Source organism: Balaenoptera ricei, chromosome 9, assembly GCF_028023285.1.
Source record: "Balaenoptera ricei isolate mBalRic1 chromosome 9, mBalRic1.hap2, whole genome shotgun sequence".
NCBI lineage: Eukaryota > Metazoa > Chordata > Mammalia > Artiodactyla > Balaenopteridae > Balaenoptera > Balaenoptera ricei.
The window spans coordinates 105,943,674-105,961,746 of NC_082647.1; the positions used below are offsets into that span (position 1 = coordinate 105,943,674).

The window sequence follows — 18,073 nt, forward strand, 5'->3', positions numbered from 1 at the left end:
CCGACAGGTGGAAGTGACTGCTCTTCTCCTCCCCTTTGACCGACTGCCCCTACATTGAGGGAGGCCCAGGGCTGGGAGGAGCTGGGCACCCAGCCGTTCAGTGGCCTGGGCCATCTCTCAGGAGAGCAGCAGGGTCGCTGGCCCTTGTTTCTCCCCGACCCTCTGCCCCGGTGGAAGAAGTGCGGGCCGTGTGTGAGCCCGTGGGTGGTGAGGGCTGAGAATTCTCATCCCAGGGCACTGTGTGAATTCACAGCATTTGAGAAAACCTGCAGGAGGTGGCTCATTTGTAAGAAACCAAAGAGCAGAATTAAATACAAGCCGTAGAATGTGTTCTCAGAGTAGGGTCGGCAGAGCTCTGGGCTTTACAGGACCATCCGGGGGGCTGTCCATCCCGGGGGCTGGGAGGTCCGTCTCATCCACGGGCAGGCCGCTCTCCTTCACAGACGTGCACAAGCTCAGGAGACACGATGTCATGAATGGTAGAACAAAGCATCCAGCTGTCTCCTGTCAAGACAGATACTGGAGACTTGCAAAAGTGAGAATGATGCCTTGCTTCTCATTTGTTTTTGTTTGGGGAAATGTCATAATTTTTCAAACAGTGTGTTACTTATGTTAATATGTAATGGATTTGCTATTGTTACTGTAAATGCATTAACACATTTAAAAAAAATCTCTCAGTTGTAGCTTCTTATGTAGTAATAGCCATAGCTGTAACCTACTTACATGAAAACTTTTTGTGAGGTCCTCAGTTATTTAGGGGGGGTTTGAAGGGATGTTGACAACAAAATGTTCTAAAACTGCCGTTTTAATGCTGTCCTTGAAATAAAACTGACCGTCACCGTCATAATCATAGCTGACCCCAATGGACTGGTGCAGGAGTGGTGGTAGTAAGCGTCTGACATGTCTCTCTGTCCTCAGCACGAGGGCGAGGTGGGCGCTGGCGTTCTCACCTTTGTGTAGGTGCGAGAGTAGACCTTCTGCAGTGTCGGATGACTCCCCGAGGTGTTCCCTGTGGGTGGTGAGGTCTGGGCTCAGGCCCCGGCTGCTGGTTCTCTGGGGAGAGCTGCTCACATGGCCTGTGGACCTTGACTCTGGGTTAAGCCACGGGCACTCAGATGCGTGCGGCCTGCCCTTCCCGGGCTGGCGAAGGAGTCTAGCATGTTCCAGAAGGGCCAATCACATGGTGCTCCAAGGACGGGGACTGTACCAGCCCCTCTCGGGAGAGGGGGCCCCTCCTTGGGGAGAGGACCTGGCTCCCAGGCTTGGGGTGACCTCCCCTCCTTGAAGGGCCTGTGGGGTTGGCCCGGTGATCTGAAGGGGGCAGGGGAGGCGGACCCCCGCGTGGGAAGAGGCTGAGCGCGGCTAGCGGGGACGGCGTGGGGTGCCCCAAGGCGACCCTAATCACAGCCATATAGGGGCCACCTGCCCTCCCGAGGTACCCTGCCCGTGGGAGAGCCGCCTGGGCCCTGGTCTAGGTCGGGCCTTGAGCTGAGCGGTCAGCGCACCTGGTGGCGGCAGAGGCGCAGGTGCTCGGGCGGCCCCAGGTGCGTCACTAACATGCCCTTTGCCCTCTCGCCCGAAGGAGAACCACTGCCGCCGCATCAAGATCCTGGGAGACTGCTACTACTGCGTGTCTGGCCTCACTCAGCCCAAGACTGACCACGCCCACTGCTGCGTGGAGATGGGCCTGGACATGATCGACACCATCACGTGAGTGCCCTGCTGTGCAGGCCCGCCTAGTCCTGGCCGGCGTGTCCGAGGTGGAGCACCTGTGCCGGGGCTGCAGAGACCCAGAGCCACGTGGCGAGGAGCTGGGTGGGGAAGTCCCGCCTGCTCTGGGCAGCTCTGCCTCTGTGATCACCTTCTTTGCATTCTGTGGGGACTGCATTTCTTTGTCCACGGTGATCCGGGGTATTGCCAGCTATGCATTAGTCAGGCCAAAAGAAACGACCCTTCGAGCTTAGCCGGATAAGATGTTCAAGGAGTCGATTGCGGGAAAGGGTCGGCTCAGATCCGGCCACGTTCCGGTTGACAAGGAATCACATGTGCTTGTCCACGCGGGCAGGTGACCAGGTGTCAGGTGCTGTCTGTGGAGAGGGGGCTGGATGGAGCAGGTGAGTATTTCTGGAACACTGGGGGCCTGGCCTGCTCCGTTCTTAGCCGCCCTCATCTCCTCATGGTCCTCGTCCGGGGATGAGGAGGTAGGCAGCCTTCCGTCTAGTTAAGGAGGGTGTGGAGCTGGGAGGTTGAGCTGGCGGACGGAGCTTAGAGCCACGTTCCAGCTTCTCGACAGCCTGGAGAGATGGCTTCGGCTCAGTGAGATGGGGTTACCAGGGCCTGGTGTGGTTCCACACTTGGGAGCAGAGAAGTAATAGCACAAGAATGGAACGAGATGGGAAGCACAGCGGGCTCAACTGCACAGTCTTTGCGAGGCCGACTGCGGGGTCCACACACCTGCACACTGTGCGCAGAAGCACGGCGCTCAGCACCTCGCCGGCGTGCTCGACCTGGTACCCCAGTCGAATCCCTGAGGCCTGCTCTGCCCGGAGAGCCAGTGGCAGCTGGTCTGGGCTGTGGTCTAGGATTGAGGGTGGAAAAGCACCCCCCCCCCCCCCGAACAGGTGATTTCAGTATGCAGCCCCTGCTCTGGAGGAAAGAAGCTGAACTGGAGAAGAGGCTGGTTGTTGACCGGCCTGCTCTTTGGGGAGGCCAGAGGTGGCCCTGGGTCGCGGGCACAGCGCCGTGGGTGACCAGGAAGCAGAAGAGGCTGCGGTGCCGAGATGTCCCTTGCCGGGGCCACAGGGAGGCCTGCTGCAGGCCTGGGGACCTCTGAGCGGACAGAGGAAAGCCAAAGGCAGGAGGGATGGTTGGCAAGGCTATGAGATTCCTGAAGCATCCCGTGCGGACGTTGTGCGTGGTGATGCAGATGCCCAGGTTCGGGGGGATGCACGAGTCCCACCGTGGGGGTGTCGGGCCGCTGTTGTCAGCTCCCTCTTCGGGCGGACGCTTTGCGGGAAGCACATCCACCAGGGTCGCTCGCTTCAGAAAACAGGGCAATCCATTCCGACCCTTGTGAGTGCAGGACCGACTTGTGTGGGTCAAGCGCTTGCTGCCGCCAGACAGAGAGGAGCTGAATAAGGAATCTGTAAAAACCGAGGGAGAAATCTCTGCAAGGGCAGGAGCAGGCAGGCGTGCAGCCAGACCGGCTCTGACCTTGTGTGAGACCGGAGGGGTCGAGGGTCTTCTCCTTGGCCAAGAAGTGAGGAATGATCTTCTTTCCACTTGGTAGAAAGTTCATTTCCATGGGGAAAACAGATGGAAAGATTTTCCATGCTCCGTGTAAAAGACCGAGCGAAGAATGCAGCCTTGAATGTGGAGTCCCAGGGCTCTTACCCCCTCCCAGTGGAGTGGCCATGCCCGAGGCCCCCCGGGCTCCTGCTCTGGGGAATCTGGCCCCCATCTGCCCTCAACACCCAAATCAGATCCTCCTCTCAAACTTGTGGACCTCATTAAGGTGTGCAATATGCTCTTAAAAAAAAACACCACATGTTAATTGTTGGTGGTGTGATTTTTAATAATAATTTAAAGTCATATATATATTCCTGGTTTTGGCCAGATGGCACCTGCCTGTGGGAGGAATGGAGATAGAGTGGGAAGAGCCTTACGTGCCCCCCAAGTGTGGTGACTGGCTTGGTCTTGCCCATGCAGAGCTGTGACCCTGGCTCTCAGTTTCCCCATCTGTAAAATGGGAGTGATGGCTTCATGACATCTGGGGCTCTGAGCGAGGTTGGATTGGCAGAGACCAGGGCAGTGGGACAAACCTCATGGCCACGTCCAGGCCCTGCGTCCTGGTGGTCAGGGGCTAGTCCTTGACCTTGAAGGTTCTGGGGAGGTTTCTCCAGGACTCCTGGTGGTGTCATGCTGCTGGGACCTATGTCTTTGACCCTAAGTTCTGCAGCCCCTCCCCAGGGTACCCAGGCCTGATCCTGCTCCCCCCCCCCCACCAGTGGGTGTGCTGCCCACGTGAGATCTGTGCCTCCACCCTTTCCTGCACCCCAGCGCCAGCTTCCCTCTGTCAGGCCTTGAATATTAGGTCAGACCCAAGGAAACTGCTCCTCTGCAGCCAAGTCTGGTACAAGAACACTTCCTAGAGTCCAAGCCACCAGTCCCCAGATGCGGCTGTTCCTGAGTGGGCTGGGGGCTTCCTGCCCGAGGAAGCAGACAGGCCCCCTGGGTTCCTGGCTCCCCATCCTTGAGGTTTCCTTGCATCCCTGATTTTCTCTGCTGTGACATGCAGAAACCGTGTTTGCATCTCTGAGCTGTTGTGGGAATTAAATGGGATCCCAGGTTAAATGGGCTGGCACGGAAGATGCTGGGTCCCCAGCCACTGCGGTCCTCAATTCGTTAACCCCCAGAAAAGGGAGCCAGCTCAGAGATGAGCCAGCTGGGCTGCTGCTGTCCCTCCCTTGGGCTCCAAAGCATCAGGACTCTGTGCACTTACAGGAATGGGGTTTGTCCACTCCACGGGGAGCACCTTGCCCATCACAGGCATTAGCAAATCACGAATCAGACCTCCAAACGTGCAGGGTACCATTTTGCTAAGTACTTCATCCAGACGTGGCTTTGCTTGTGGTCTGGGTAATTTTGGTTCACTATATTGAGTTAAGTAGAAGTGAATGACATGTGCTCTTCCTTCCCTGACCCGTCTTTGAGCTGGTAAGGCCAGCTTGCCTGTGTTCAGGTCATGGGTAGACCCAATGTGCCCAGGCTGGAGCAGCCCAAGGCTGGAGGTCGAATGAGAAGAGATGGCCGAGTGACAAAAGTCATTTCTGATTGTTCTGGAGGCCTGGTCCTCCCCCTCCTTCAGTTTTCTCAGTTCTTGGCAAACGCTCTTCAGTGAGACAGGTTTTTGGGGTTTTTTTTTTTCTGTTTTTCATACAATTTTTTTTAAACTCATTGTGGTGGCTTCTCTTGTTGTGGAGCACGGGCTCTAGGTGCACGGGCTTCAGTAGTTGTGGCTCGCGGGCTCAGTAGTTGTGGTGCACGGGCTCTAGAGCGCAGGCTCAGTAGTTGTGGAGCACGGGCTTAGTTGCTCCGCAGTATGTGGGATCTTCCCGGACCAGGGCTCGAACCTGTGTCCCCTGCATTGGCAGGCGGATTCTCAACCACTGTGCCACCAGGGAAGTCCGACAATTTTTAAATTGTAGTATAGTTGATTTACAATGTTATGTTAGTTTCAGGTGTACAGCAAAGCGATTCAGTTACACATATATATGTATATCTATTCTTTTTCAGACTTTTTCCCCTTACAGGTTATTACAAGATATTGAGTATGGTTCCCCATGCTGTACAGTAGGTCCTTGTTGGTTATCTAGAGTGAGACAGTTCTTGAGGCAGGATTTATCTACAAGTGACTGTCCAGCTCACTGCACATCTGCTGTTCCCGCAGTTGAGAGCCTGCTGGAAGGGATGACAGACGGGGCGAATTGGTGGAGTGTCCTGGGCTGCACAGGTTGGGTGGAGGCTGGCAAAGGCCCTGCACACTGGGGGCAGGAAGGCCTCCTTGAGGAAGGTTGGACGTGGGTCCCAGAAGTCCCCCTGCCCTTTGCCCTTCCACGACTGCAGAAGTAGAAATGCTTAAAATGCACAAAAACATCTTTTGCAGGTTTACTTATTTACATTTCCCAAACTCACTTCTTTTTGTGAACTAAAACAAATTTTTTTTTAAACCTTAGTTTTCTTGTTTCAGTACCTTTCACTGGCAATTGGCAAACGAATGAAAAAAGAGTTAAAATTGAAAAGAACACATTCAAAGTGTATACAGCTAAATAGGTAGTGAAGATATGTGAACAGTCAGACTTCCACAAAACCTTTATTGTAAATTCGTGGCACGCAGACTTCTGAGGTTATCAAAGCTGAACACCAGGACGCCTGGGACCCTGTGCAGACGTATCTGGTTCTGCGGTCTGGCCTGGCCCCCTGAATACGGAGGACAGTGAGGCCGGGCTCGAGGGCCAGCTGGGAAGGCAGCGTCTCGGCACGCCTCTGGGGCCCGCGTGTGCCACGGTTCTGGGGGACAGGCCCTCGGTGGGTGAAGTGAGCAGTTACAGGCAGAACTGCTCCTGGTTAGAAGACAGGCTGGGATGGGGGGGGGGGAGGTTTGAGTGGAGGCCGCTCGGGGCGGGGGGCCGTGGCAGGGGCTTCTGTGGTCTGGCTGGCAGGAAGCCCTGCCGGGCAGTGGGCGAACGGTCTGCAGGTGGAAGTCAGGGCAGGGCAGGTGGGCTGCGTCCAGTGAGCCTCACGCATCCTGTGCCATTACTGACAAACGGGGTTACCCTGGCCCCCCCGCCCCGTGCTCCTCCTCACACTCTGTCCTCGACCCTGCCCCCCAGGTCCTGTCCCTTCCTGGTCGCAGCCTCCAGGTTTTGATCTGAGGACAGGACGTTGGCATTGAGGCAGCTGAGTGTGCACGAGCCAGGCTGGGGAGGTGGAGCTCTGGGGACCCAGCCCGAGGTGCACCCCGGGTGTAAGTGTTTGCCTCTTTAACGCTGCTACTCCTGTTATGATGGTGAATAAGTCGTGGACCGTTAGTAAGGCCATCGTGCGTCAATAACCTGCTAGGAGGAGATCATGGGATAGTTCCAGAGTCTCTGGGGATGTTAGGCTATTTCGGCCCAGCCTTCCCGCGGGGTGGCCCAGCTCTGTCCTCTCTTCTGCTGCACGGAACAGGCTCCTTTGCTGTCAGAGGCACGTGAGCCAAGGCTTCGGGACTTTCCTTCTCTGTCGCCCTCCTTGCGATGTTGTGGACTTAAGTTGTGTCCTGGTGACATTCATCTTGTTCCAGATGAAGATTCCCAGTCTCTTTATTTCATCATCATTTGAAGCCCCTCGTCCTTCTTCAGTCTTTTAAATTAAGGGGTTTTTTTTGGAGGGCAGCGAGCTGGCGGTGGTCAGGAGCTGTGTCGGCGAGGGGAACTGAACTCTCATTCCACACCGTTTACTCACGAGGGTCCAGGACCGGGTGTTACAACAGGCCCTGGGAACCTAGTGGCCAGGACCCCTTGTGGATGGGCCTCGAGTCAGCAGGCGGCAGGCCCGTCCAGGCACAGTTGACTTCCAGGTACCGAGCGTGGAGGCAGGCTCATGCGCAGTGACAACCAGGTGGGATGGGGCTAGTCAGGACACTGTGGACGCAGGTGGGCTGTGGAAGCTAAGCCAGGGCAGGAGGTGTCAGCTACCACCTTCTTTCTCCCTTGGGCTGACACCAAACCCAAGGGACCAGTGGCAGGCGCTGTGGCCACAATGCATCTATCCAGCGGCTAAGCCCTGTTACAGCTTGCAGCCGTTGGGGGTGGGGTAGGTGGGAAGTCCCAGCCGCCTGGGACAAGGCACAGGTGAGGAATGACCTGGGGCAGCCCCTCCCAGGAAGCTTGCAACCGACTCTCCGGGAGGGCCCTAGGATGTCCACCAAGCCTCTGGTCAGTGGAGTCAGCCCAGCCATGTGGCCATGTGGATGCAGTAGTCTCCTCTGATGGAGCCTGACCCAGCTATCATAGCAGAAGCAGAGTGACAAGGGTCTGGGCAGGGACGGGGGTGGGTTTGCTGTGGTGAAGAATCTGGGAGGGCTTCCTGTAGGCAGCATCTGGGCTGGGCCTATGTTATGTTTGAACAGGGTGGGATGCACATGAATCAGCCCTGAGTCTTGGAGCAGGAGTGAGATTTTGCCCACAGGCTCGGGGCACCTGCTGTATTGGGGGGGCAGGTCTAGATGTGGTTGGACTACAGGGCACCTGCTGTTGGGAGGGGACGGAGGGTGGGTAGTCAATGTTGGGCTGCCCGAGGGTGGTGGCAGTGTGGCCCTGTGGGCCTTTGGTCTCCCAGTCTCCCTTCCCTCTCACAGCCGATGTCCTAATCATGGGGCCGCCGTGTCCCTGAGCCTCAGCTCCATCTTCCTGCCCTTCTTGCTACGGAACGTCTCCACCGGCCGGAGAGCCCCATCCAACACACCTGCCGGTCGGGGCCACCTTTGGACCCGCCCAGGGTGGGGAGAGCCGGGGGCGCCGTGGCTGACCCCCTCCCCGCCCTCACGGCTTCCTTGCAGTTCTGTCCCTTGGAGCACACCTGCCAGGCCCGATAATGCTTCCTCAACAACATGCTTCAGACTTTTTAAAGATTAAATAATCTCTTGCTTTCGGGGAGAAGTGGAAAATCCAGAAAAGTGGCATCAGAGGGCCTCCCCGCGGCCGCGGTGCGTCCCCTGCGCTCTGGCTGTGCGATCACAGGCCCTTTGTGTACTTCCTGCATCTCACTTCACCGTGGGCCTCGTGGGGCTGGAGAAACCATACGGGGCGTCCTCGTGTCCCCCGAGGGGATTTCTGCGCGCAACCCGCCTACATGACTGCCGTGAATCTCTCTCCAAGGAACTTTTAAAGCCACCTCCTGTTTCTTCTCCCGAGTGCTTCCCGTGACGCTGTCCCCGCCTCCGAGGGTCGTCTCGCCTGGGTCCCTCAGGGCTTCATGCCAGCCCTTTCCTCAGCCGGGGCTGAGCCCAGAGACACGAGCGCCTGGGGAGGTGGAGCGCGCGTGCACTGGCCCTGCAGTCTGATTTCAGCGTCCGCGTGTCTTGTTTTCTCCCTTGAGTTGACGGACGCACAGTGTACAACCCACAAGGTCCCCCTGTTGTTTGGGGCAGGTTTGTGGAGCCCTGGGCCTCCCCACAGGCTGGGTGTGCAGCCCACCCTCTCAGTCAGGGAACTCGGGGTCAAACCTTGACCGTTCCCAGGGCTCCTGGGACCCTGTCAGATGTTCCCCGGGGCTCTCACGCTGGCCCCTGGCTAGCAAGCAGGTGCGAGCACCCCTGATCAGGTCAGTGGCACCCAGAGCAGGATCGGGGTCCTGGGCTCATTTCTCTCCTGCCGCTGCTCTGGGTGGGGAGGGGGAGAGGGGAGGTGGGATGCCTTGTGAGATGGCCAGTGGCCAGGGAGCAGGGGGGAGCCAGCTTGGAGTGACCCCTGCCCACCAGCGGCCACAGCTCGGGGGTCAGGCTGACTGGGTCAGGAGATCCCCCCATGCGCCTGCTCCCCTGTGCTCATGGCCCTGAGGGGGCAGACCACGGGGCCCCAGCCCCACGCCCTGCCTGTGTTTGCTGCAGGTCCGTGGCCGAGGCCACCGAGGTGGACCTGAACATGCGTGTGGGGCTGCACACCGGCAGGGTCCTCTGCGGGGTCCTGGGCCTGCGCAAGTGGCAGTACGACGTGTGGTCCAACGACGTGACCCTGGCGAACGTCATGGAAGCCGCCGGCCTGCCTGGGTAAATCGGGGACCCTGAGGGCAGGGGCGGGGGATTCTAATTCAACCTTCTGCCTGGGGATCTGGGAACGCCCGGCTGTCCCAGCCCCATCCCCAAGGCCCCCATAGAGAGTGGGCAAGCTGACCCTGGAGGAGGAGACTGAACGCCCCGGTGGTCTGCCTGGCTAGGAGCTGTCCTGAGTGCTGACTGTTGCTTCCCATTTTGCTTTCTTTCTCAGACTTTCCGTGGAAAGTGTTCTGCCTTTAGAGCCCCACTAGGGAAGTTACAGATTTTCCTCTAGAGTGAGGAGGATGCATTTCTCGTTGGTCCGTGCACTCCTAATGCTTTCTAATTACAGTCGCCTCCTTTGGTCTCATTTTCTTCAAACCATTCCACAGAGCCAAGGCATCCTGTATGGTGAAAACATTAACCCGAGAACTGAACGGGAACTCCCCTCCCTCCACGAACGGTGGGCAGCAGGGGGATGATGGGATTGCAGAAAAGGGAGCTCTGAGGCGCACTCGCATGGTCCCACCCTCCCGATTTCCGCCTCTTAGAGGGGTGTCGGGCTGTGCTCGCGGCTGCTGCGGGGCCCAGCTGCGGTTCCCCGGGGCTAGAGCTGAGCGCTAGACTCCTGCACACGCGCGTCTGCTTCTGTCTTATGAACCTCAGCGCCAAGCTCTGTGCCCTCCGCTCTGAGGGGCCTCAGGGCCCCTCTGACCCTGGCTGCCTGTCCCCAGCTGTCCTGTTCTCACCCTAGAGACCTGGCGTCCTCTGGGCCGCATCTTCCCCCCTCCCTCCTGGCCTGACTTTTTGGGGGAGGTGGCGGAAACAGGTGACACCTTTCCTTGTGCCAAGGCTCTGAGCTCGGCCAAGGGACTGCTGGCATCCAAGGCCACTCACTCTGGAGAGCGGCTTTGAAATCGCAGGAAAGGAGGGCTTACGGGGCTCGAGGAAGCAGCAAGCCTGGAGATTAGAATCCAACGAGCCTGAATCCACGCTGAGCCTGCCATGGGAGTGGCCACGGCATTTCTAAGCGAGCTCAAAAATAGCAGCATTGTCATCTGTGACCCGGGCTGCCTCTGAACGTCCCCCTGGGGGGACCCTCGCGGCCACCGACCCCTCCTTCCTTCAGGGCTCCGTCCTTCCAGCACCCCTCCACTCCTCCTCCTGTTCTCCACCCTCCAGAGCAGGGTCTCGGGGTGGGGCGGGGGGGGGGGGGAACACCTTCTCACTGTGCCTGCCCCTCGCCCTCTGGGCGCCAGAGTGAATCCCAGCAGCAGCCCGCCTGCAGCCCCGCTGTCCTGCACAAAGTCCAGCCCCTTGGCCGGCCAGGTGGTGCCAGGAGCCGCCCACCTCCCTCCTCCCCTGCCCACTGAGGTCTTTAAGCGTTCCGCCTGCCGTGCGGACAAGTACACGGACTTCCCACCGCCAGGGACCCCGCTCCGCAGACCCCTTCACCTGGCCGGGGCCTCTTTCAAGTTCCGGCTGACCGGTAGCCTCCCTCCTTTCACCCTCCCTACCAGTCCCACGGGGGGGCCGCATCCTGCCTGCCCTGCTCTCTGCTTTGCTTCTTTCTTCCCTCCTCCCCTCCTCTCCCCCTTTCGGAGACACCCCCCTCAGGAGCATAGTGTTTACAGAGCACCTGGCTTTTCCAGGAGGGGGGAGGGTGGTGTCGGCGGCAAAGACAGAGCCCTCGGCCCCGGTGAGGTTCACGTTCTTGGGGGGCCACAGGGAGCACTCCGGGGGATGCAGAGAGGGGAGCACGACATGGGGCCGGAGGGAGGTGCCTTTATCACCTGTCAGCCTGGGTCTCCTGGGCACTGAGGTCAGTTCGGAGCTGGGCGGGGGTCTGGGGAGCTCACAGGCCCTTGGGGGCACTGCGCACGGAGCGCCGGGAGGATGGGCAAGGAGGAGGGAAGATGATGAAGGCCCGAGCCTGAGAGTTCCTGCGAGAAGGGGAGCGGGAGACAGGAAGAGGAGCAGGGGAGGGCGGCGTGGTGAGAGGGAGTGCGGGCAGCCAGGAGGAGGGCCGGGGAGGAAGGAGAGCCGTCAGCTGTGTTCAGTGCTGCGAAATGAGGACTGGACACCAGATCGGGGGCGTGCAGCCAGCGGTGGCCTCAGCAGAGGGTTCAGGGCACACGAGGGCCGAAGCGTTAGTGCCTGGCTTCCAGGGAGACAAAGCATTGCGACTCTCCCCGCGGGGAAGGGGGAGGAGCGGAAGGAAGCTGGCCTGGGAGGGGTTGCCGGAAAGCTGCTCCGTGAGTGGGGACCAGGGGCTGCTGACGCCACCCTCCCCAGTGCCTCTAGGGGCCTGGCCCACGTGGTGTGTGCACCCCTCGGGGTCCTGCCTTGCCCTTGCAGCGGGGGTTGGGGGGGCGCGTGTGATGGGGCTTTTCCAGGAACCTTCCGAGACTCCCAGGCCCCTGGAGGTGGTGTCCACCCTGGAGCTTCTCAGGGTTTCCTCACTCTGTCTCTCTTTAGGTTTTCTCTTTCTCACACTATTCTTAATGTGATTCCTTCATTCTTTAAAAAAATCTTATTTTATTGAAACATAGTTGATTCACAATGTTGTGTTACTTTCTACTGCACAGCGAAGTGATTCAGTTACATATACATATATATATCAATACGTTCTTTTTCATATTCTTTTCCATGATGGTTTATCACAGGAGATTGAATATAGTTCCCTGTTCTGTGCAGTAAGACCTTGTTGTTCATCCATTCTCTATATAACAGTTTGCATCTGCTCATCCCAAACTCCCAGTCCATCCCTCCCCCTTCCCCCTTGGTCATTCTTTTGCTTTCGTCACCACCCACCTATCCACTCATACATCCATCCACCCATCCATCTTCCATCCATCCATCTTCCATACTTCCTTCCATCCACCCATCCATCTTCCATCCGTCCATCCTCCATACTTCCTTCCATCCACCCATCCATCTTCCATCCACCCATCCTCCATACTTCCTTCCATCCACCCATCCATCTTCCATCTACCCATCCTCCATACTTCCTTCCATCCACCCATCCATCTTCCATCCATCCATCCTCCATACTTCCTTCCATCCACCCATCCATCTTCCATCCATCCATCCTCCATACTTCCTTCCATCCACCCATCCATCTTCCATCCATCCATCCTCCATACTTCCTTCCATCCACCCATCCATCTTCCATCCATCCATCCTCCATACTTCCTTCCATCCACCCATCCATCTTCCATCCATCCATCCTCCATACTTCCTTCCATCCACCCATCCATCTTCCATCCATCCATCCTCCATACTTCCTTCCATCCACCCATCCATCTTCCATCCATCCATCCTCCATACTTCCTTCCATCCATCCTCCATACTTCCTTCCATCCACCCATCCATCTTCCATCCACCCATCCTCCATACTTCCTTCCATCCACCCATCCATCTTCCATCCATCCATCCTCCATACTTCCTTCCATCCACCCATCCATCTTCCATCCGTCCATCTTCCATATTTCCTTCCATCCACCCATCCATCTTCCATCCGTCCATCTTCCATACTTCCTTCCATCCACCCATCCATCTTCCATCCGTCCATCCTCCATACTTCCTTCCATCCACCCATCCATCTTCCATCCGTCCATCTTCCATACTTCCTTCCATCCACCCATCCATCTTCCATCCATCCATCTTCCATACTTCTTTCCATCCACCCATCCATCTTCCATCCGTCCATCTTCCATACTTCCTTCCATCCACCCATCCATCTTCCATCCATCCATCTTCCATACTTCCTTCCATCCACCCATCCATCCTCCATACTTCCTTCCATCCACCCATCCATCTTCCATCCATCCATCCTCCATGCCTCCTTCCATCCATCCATTCTGCAAGCACTTATCTTCTATTCATTGGGTATTCGGGGAGCGTGGCTGGTCAGACAGACAGATGGACGGGTGGACAGATGGGAGGAATGAATCACTGCTGTGTCTTTACCCCAGCATCTCATGCTGGGACCCCTGGGACTTGGTTCATGGACTCCTTCCCAAGGCCCTACACCCTGAGTGGTTGCCTTGGAGAGGCCAAGGCCAGGGAGGGATGGGGCACCTGTCTGCTTCTTGCATGGAGATGGCCTCCAGCTTCTTGGTGGCAGGAGACCACACAGCCCCCTCTGCTGCCCCGAAGCACACACGGCTCCTGGTCAGCCCCAGACTGATGTGCTGGATGCGTGTTCCAGGCTTCCTGGAAGCAAGTGAAATTGGGTCCCGAGCAAATGGCCTACCCGCCCCCCGCCCCAGGGGCCCTCAGGTAGGAACCGTGATTGGGGTCACCTGCGTGCCCCCCCCAGCTCCAGGGTATGGTGGGCCCGCTCCGCCCCAGGTCCCACATCTCCCCACCCCTGTTGTCCTGGGCAAGACAGCCTCATCAATAACTGGGCTCTGGTGCCGCGGGCCTTAGGGATGGCAGACAGTGGGCATCCCCACCCTCCGTCTCCAGGGCAGGCGAGCTAGCGTGGCTGGCTGTCTTCACTCCCACCGCCTGTGTTGGGTGAGGCATCGCCCCGTGAGTGCTGGGCAGCACTTGCGAGTGAGGTGGCCCTGCCCCCTGTAGTGACCTTGCTGCTCAGGACCAGCCAGGCCTCCAGTTTCTCCCCAGTCCAGGCTGGAAGCCTGGGTGCTGTCCATTCCCGCCGTGTGCTTTTAGGGCAGCGTGCGCCCGAGACCCCTCCTCTTTTCCAGAGCCTGAGGTGCTCTGCGCTGAGAGCAGGTGCTGATGTTTCTGCCTCCCTGTTGGCCCCTCAGCTCAGGGACGGGACTGTGCTGTCTCTCTCTGTGGTGGAAGGAAGGGAGGAAGGGAGGGAGGGAGGGCGACCAGTGAATGAATGAGTGGACACGCATGCATTTCTAGAGACCCTTGGTGCCGTCTGCAGTCCAGGGCCAGGCTGATGGGGTGACCATGTCCCAGGTGCCCTCAGGGCCAGCAGTGGGGGGATGCTCACTCCTGCCTCAGTGCCCCTCCCCGACCAAGGAATTCAGGGGACTGTTTGGGGACGTGAGGGCTCAGGTCTTTGCAGGGAGTGTTTTGCAGGCTGGGGAGTTTGTGTTTCTCCCTAAGCCCGAGTGCTCGGGCCTTGCTAAGGGCCAGAAGCTCAGGCCATGTGTCTAGGTTACGTGGGTGCTGGTGTTTGCTCAGGCTCTGCTGACTGAGGATTTCTCCTTCTCTCACCAGAAAACTCACTGGGGTGGGCGTGAATGCCGCACGCACGGCTCTGTTCCCGCCCGCCCACTTTGTGTGGGGACAGTGCGGGCCTGATGTCGGGCTGGGGTCCTCCCGCCCTGGGGGTTTGGGGACCGCAGCGGGGGGAGGGGCCTCGCTTCTCCCCTCACCTCGCCACCCTCTCCTTCCCTCGCCGTCCTTTCTGTGTCCTCTGACACTTGCTGCCTTCCTCCCCTTCAGTTCCTCTTGTGTCCCTCTGGTCCCTCATCCCCTCTGCCTGCAGCCCTCCTTTGCACGCTTCCGCCTCTCTCCTGGGGTCCCTCCCCTGCCCCACCCCACCGGTCAGTCCTCCTGTGCGTATGCCCCAGGGAGTCTGAGTGTTCCTTCCAGAGCTCGCCCGTGAGGGGGGGCACCTCTGCCAGGACCCCGCAGAGCATCGCCCAGGTGCTGCCCAGAACCAGCAGGGGCCCCGCAGGGGAGGCTCCGTCCGAATCTCCGCCTCCTTTTCCGTAGGAAGGTTCACATCACAGAGACCACCCTGGCGTGCCTGAATGGTGACTACGAGGTGGAGCCGGGCCATGGACACGAGAGGAACAGTTTTCTGAAAACTCACAACATCGAGACCTTTTTTATTGTGCCCTCCCATCGGCGAAAGGTAGGCTCCAGAAGGGGTCCTGTGCGGAGCCTTCTTAAGGACTAATGGCTCCTTCGTTCTCCTCAGATCACTGCTTCTCAGGCCTTGGGCTCTGCGCACATGGGAGGGTGTCCCCGCTGACCTTGTGTCCTGGGCCTGGCCTGTTGCCTGTGAGGGGAGGGCCGTGGGGGAGGGGAGGGGATGGAACTTGGAGTCAGGGCCCTGGGGTCCTCAAGGGCTGGGTCATCCTGAGTCCTCCCACACCTCCCTGGGCCTTCACTGCCTCTCCTGCAAATCAGGTTTGAGAACCCTGTGCAGGAGGTCAGGGATGCGGTGTGCTATGGATCGAGGGGTGCTGTGCACACAGGAAGGCTTGTGACCATCCTGTGTGAGCGCTGAAGGTCACGCTGCCCTGGGAAAGTGATCTGGACACGATTGAGGGTGAATGAGCCACTTCCGGGGCTCAGATGAGGGGTGCAGCGCTCAGGTGAGGGGTGTAGGGCTCAGGTGAGGGGCACAGGGCTCAGGTGAGGGGCGCAGGGCTCAGGTGAGGGGCGCAGGGCTCAGGTGAGGGGCTCAGGGCTCAGGTGAGGGGCGCAGGGCTCAGGTGAGGGGCGCAGGACTCAGGTGAGGGGCTCAGGGCTCAGGTGAGGGGCGCAGGGCTCAGGTGAGGGGCGCAGGACTCAGATGAGGGGCATAGGGCTCAGGTGAGGGACGCAGGGCTCAGGTGAGGGACGCAGGGCTCAGGTGAGGGGCATAGGGCTCAGGTGAGGGGTGCAGGACACAGGTGAGGGGCGCAGGACTCAGGTGAGGGGTGCAGAGCTCAGGTGAGGGGTGCAGGACTCAGGTGAGGGGTGCAGGGCTCAGGTGAGGAGTACAGAACTCAGGTGAGAGGCGCAGGGCTTAGGTGAGAGGTGCAGGGCTCAGGTGAGGGGCGCAGGGCTCAGGTGAGGGGCACGGGACACAGGTGAGGTGCATGGGACACAGGTGGCCACAGCTTCTTCAGGATACAAGCAGGTCAGGGAGAGCTTCGGGTTTCGCTGTCCTGGGGCATCCATGGGCCAGTGCTCTCTGGGCCAGGATGCGGTGGCACCCATGTGACGTGGGAGCTGTGGATGGGTGTGGCACTGGCCGGGGGAGAGAAATGGGGCTCAGGGCAGGGTGAGCTGACTCCTGGAGAAGGGGAGTGAGTGTGTGAGAGAAGGGCAGGTGTGAGAGGTTTGGGTGACCAGCTGGGGTCAACCTGGGGACATAGGAGCGGAGGGCAGGGTGCCAAGGAGGAAGGCCTGCGAGCCGCTGCCGGGATGCAGGAGGTTGTGAGTCAGAGGAGGGAGCCTCGGTGCCATGAGTGGATGCCGCCCCACCCGTCATGCAGAATGAAACAACAGCGTCAGCCGTGGCTGCGGTTTGAGGGTGACGAGGTCTGTACAATGAGCAGCCCCTTTGGAGAAGTTTGGGTTGAGAAGGAGAGAGAAAAAGGTGAAAGGCAGAAGGGGAGGTCTGCAGAAGGGGAGGTCTGCAGGAGGGACCCCGCGGGCCAGTGGGTGACACTCATCAGCGTGGTGCTGCCCCAGCTGGGTGATGTCCATGCATCTGCCCCAGGATTCGGGCATCGCTCTCGTTTCAGCGGCATTGGGCGTAGTTGAGACCTGCGTGTTTTGGGACCGGGTTGCCGGTTCTGTTCCCTGCTGTGTCTGGTGAGCAGTAGGTCCTCAACAAGTGGCCTGTGATCTCCCTGCCCTGTTAAGTTCGTGCTCCCCGCCCAAGAGGTAGGACGTGTGTGTCTGCTCACAGCGTTTCTCTTTGCTGCACGTCCGCACAGATATTTCCAGGGCTGATTCTCTCAGATATAAAACCGGCCAAGAGGATGAAGTTCAAGACCGTGTGCTACCTGCTGGTGCAGCTCATGCACTGCCGGAAGATGTTCAAGGCTGAGATCCCTTTCTCCAATGTCATGACCTGCGAGGATGACGACAAGGTAGGCGGCCCCACCCCCGTGTGCCGGCCCTGCTCTGAGTCCCTGTTCGTCTGTCGTCCCAGTGCAGTCCTGCTGCTGTCTGCTCCATTAGCCCTCGCCCTTCACCTTTCACAGTCTTGTAAATGCCGTTCAGAGCTGGGCTGCTTTTGCTTTCCTGCAAAACACTTTTCATTATGTTGTGTTTTCATTTTTGCAACTTGGCATTCCATGGATTTATCGGTAAATTCCAGCTACAGTCCCCCAGCCGTTGTCTAAATCTGTCCTCAGGATATTTGTACGTGTCAGATATTGTATCGCTGGTTCCGGAGCCCCCGACCTCCTCTGTCTGCACCCCGAGAGCCTCAACGTGCTGTCACCCCAGCCTTGCCCTTCACCTCCGTGGAGAGCATCTCTGGCCATCCCCTCCCTCCCTCTCTGGCTCTCAGAGGCCCCTCCTTCCTGGGTTAAGTCCCTCCTTCCTGGGTTAAGTCCCTCTAGTTCATGGTACATGGCCTCCAACCTTGACGGAGGTTCCTTTTGTGGGTGTTCCTGCAGGTGACCTGGGTGCAGGATTTTCCGTCTTTCTTCTTGGGTTGGTCAGAGTCACCTTCGTCTTTAGTCTGCTGGGATGGGGCGAGGCCTGGGGTGAAAGCCTGGAGCTGAGCGGGGACAGCACTGTGGCTGGGGTGGGGGGGTGGTCCTTAGTGTCTGCTTCAACCACACAGGCATACTGTCTGTAACCCGGGGCCAGAGACCCTGATCCCTTCCCCCCAAGGGAAGACCCCGGTCCTCTGGGGCAGGAGGGCCGTGTCCTGGCAGCCTGGGGTGAAGCCTGTGCTCCACCACTTCGTCAGCAGCTTTGATCATCCTCCCCACGTCCTCTTGTCATTGGCCCTCCAGCCGCTGCACCGACGGCTGTGCCTGCTGAATATTCTCACTTTCGCTGTCACCTGTGTTCTTGGGTCTGCACATCAGTGACTGTTTCCCGAGATTG

At 58.7% G+C, this 18,073-nt stretch overlaps 1 protein-coding gene across 1 annotated transcript in view; it reads left to right on the top strand.

Moving 5' to 3' along the window:
* ADCY1 (adenylate cyclase 1) overlaps window positions 1–18,073 on the top strand; it is a 122,044-nt gene that overhangs the window by 60,412 nt on the left and 43,559 nt on the right. Inside the window, exons 5-8 of the mRNA XM_059932901.1 lie at window positions 1,583–1,710; window positions 9,152–9,310; window positions 15,002–15,143; window positions 16,945–17,100. Of these exons, the coding sequence (XP_059788884.1) occupies window positions 1,583–1,710; window positions 9,152–9,310; window positions 15,002–15,143; window positions 16,945–17,100 (585 nt within the window). The remainder of the gene's footprint in view (window positions 1–1,582; window positions 1,711–9,151; window positions 9,311–15,001; window positions 15,144–16,944; window positions 17,101–18,073) is intronic.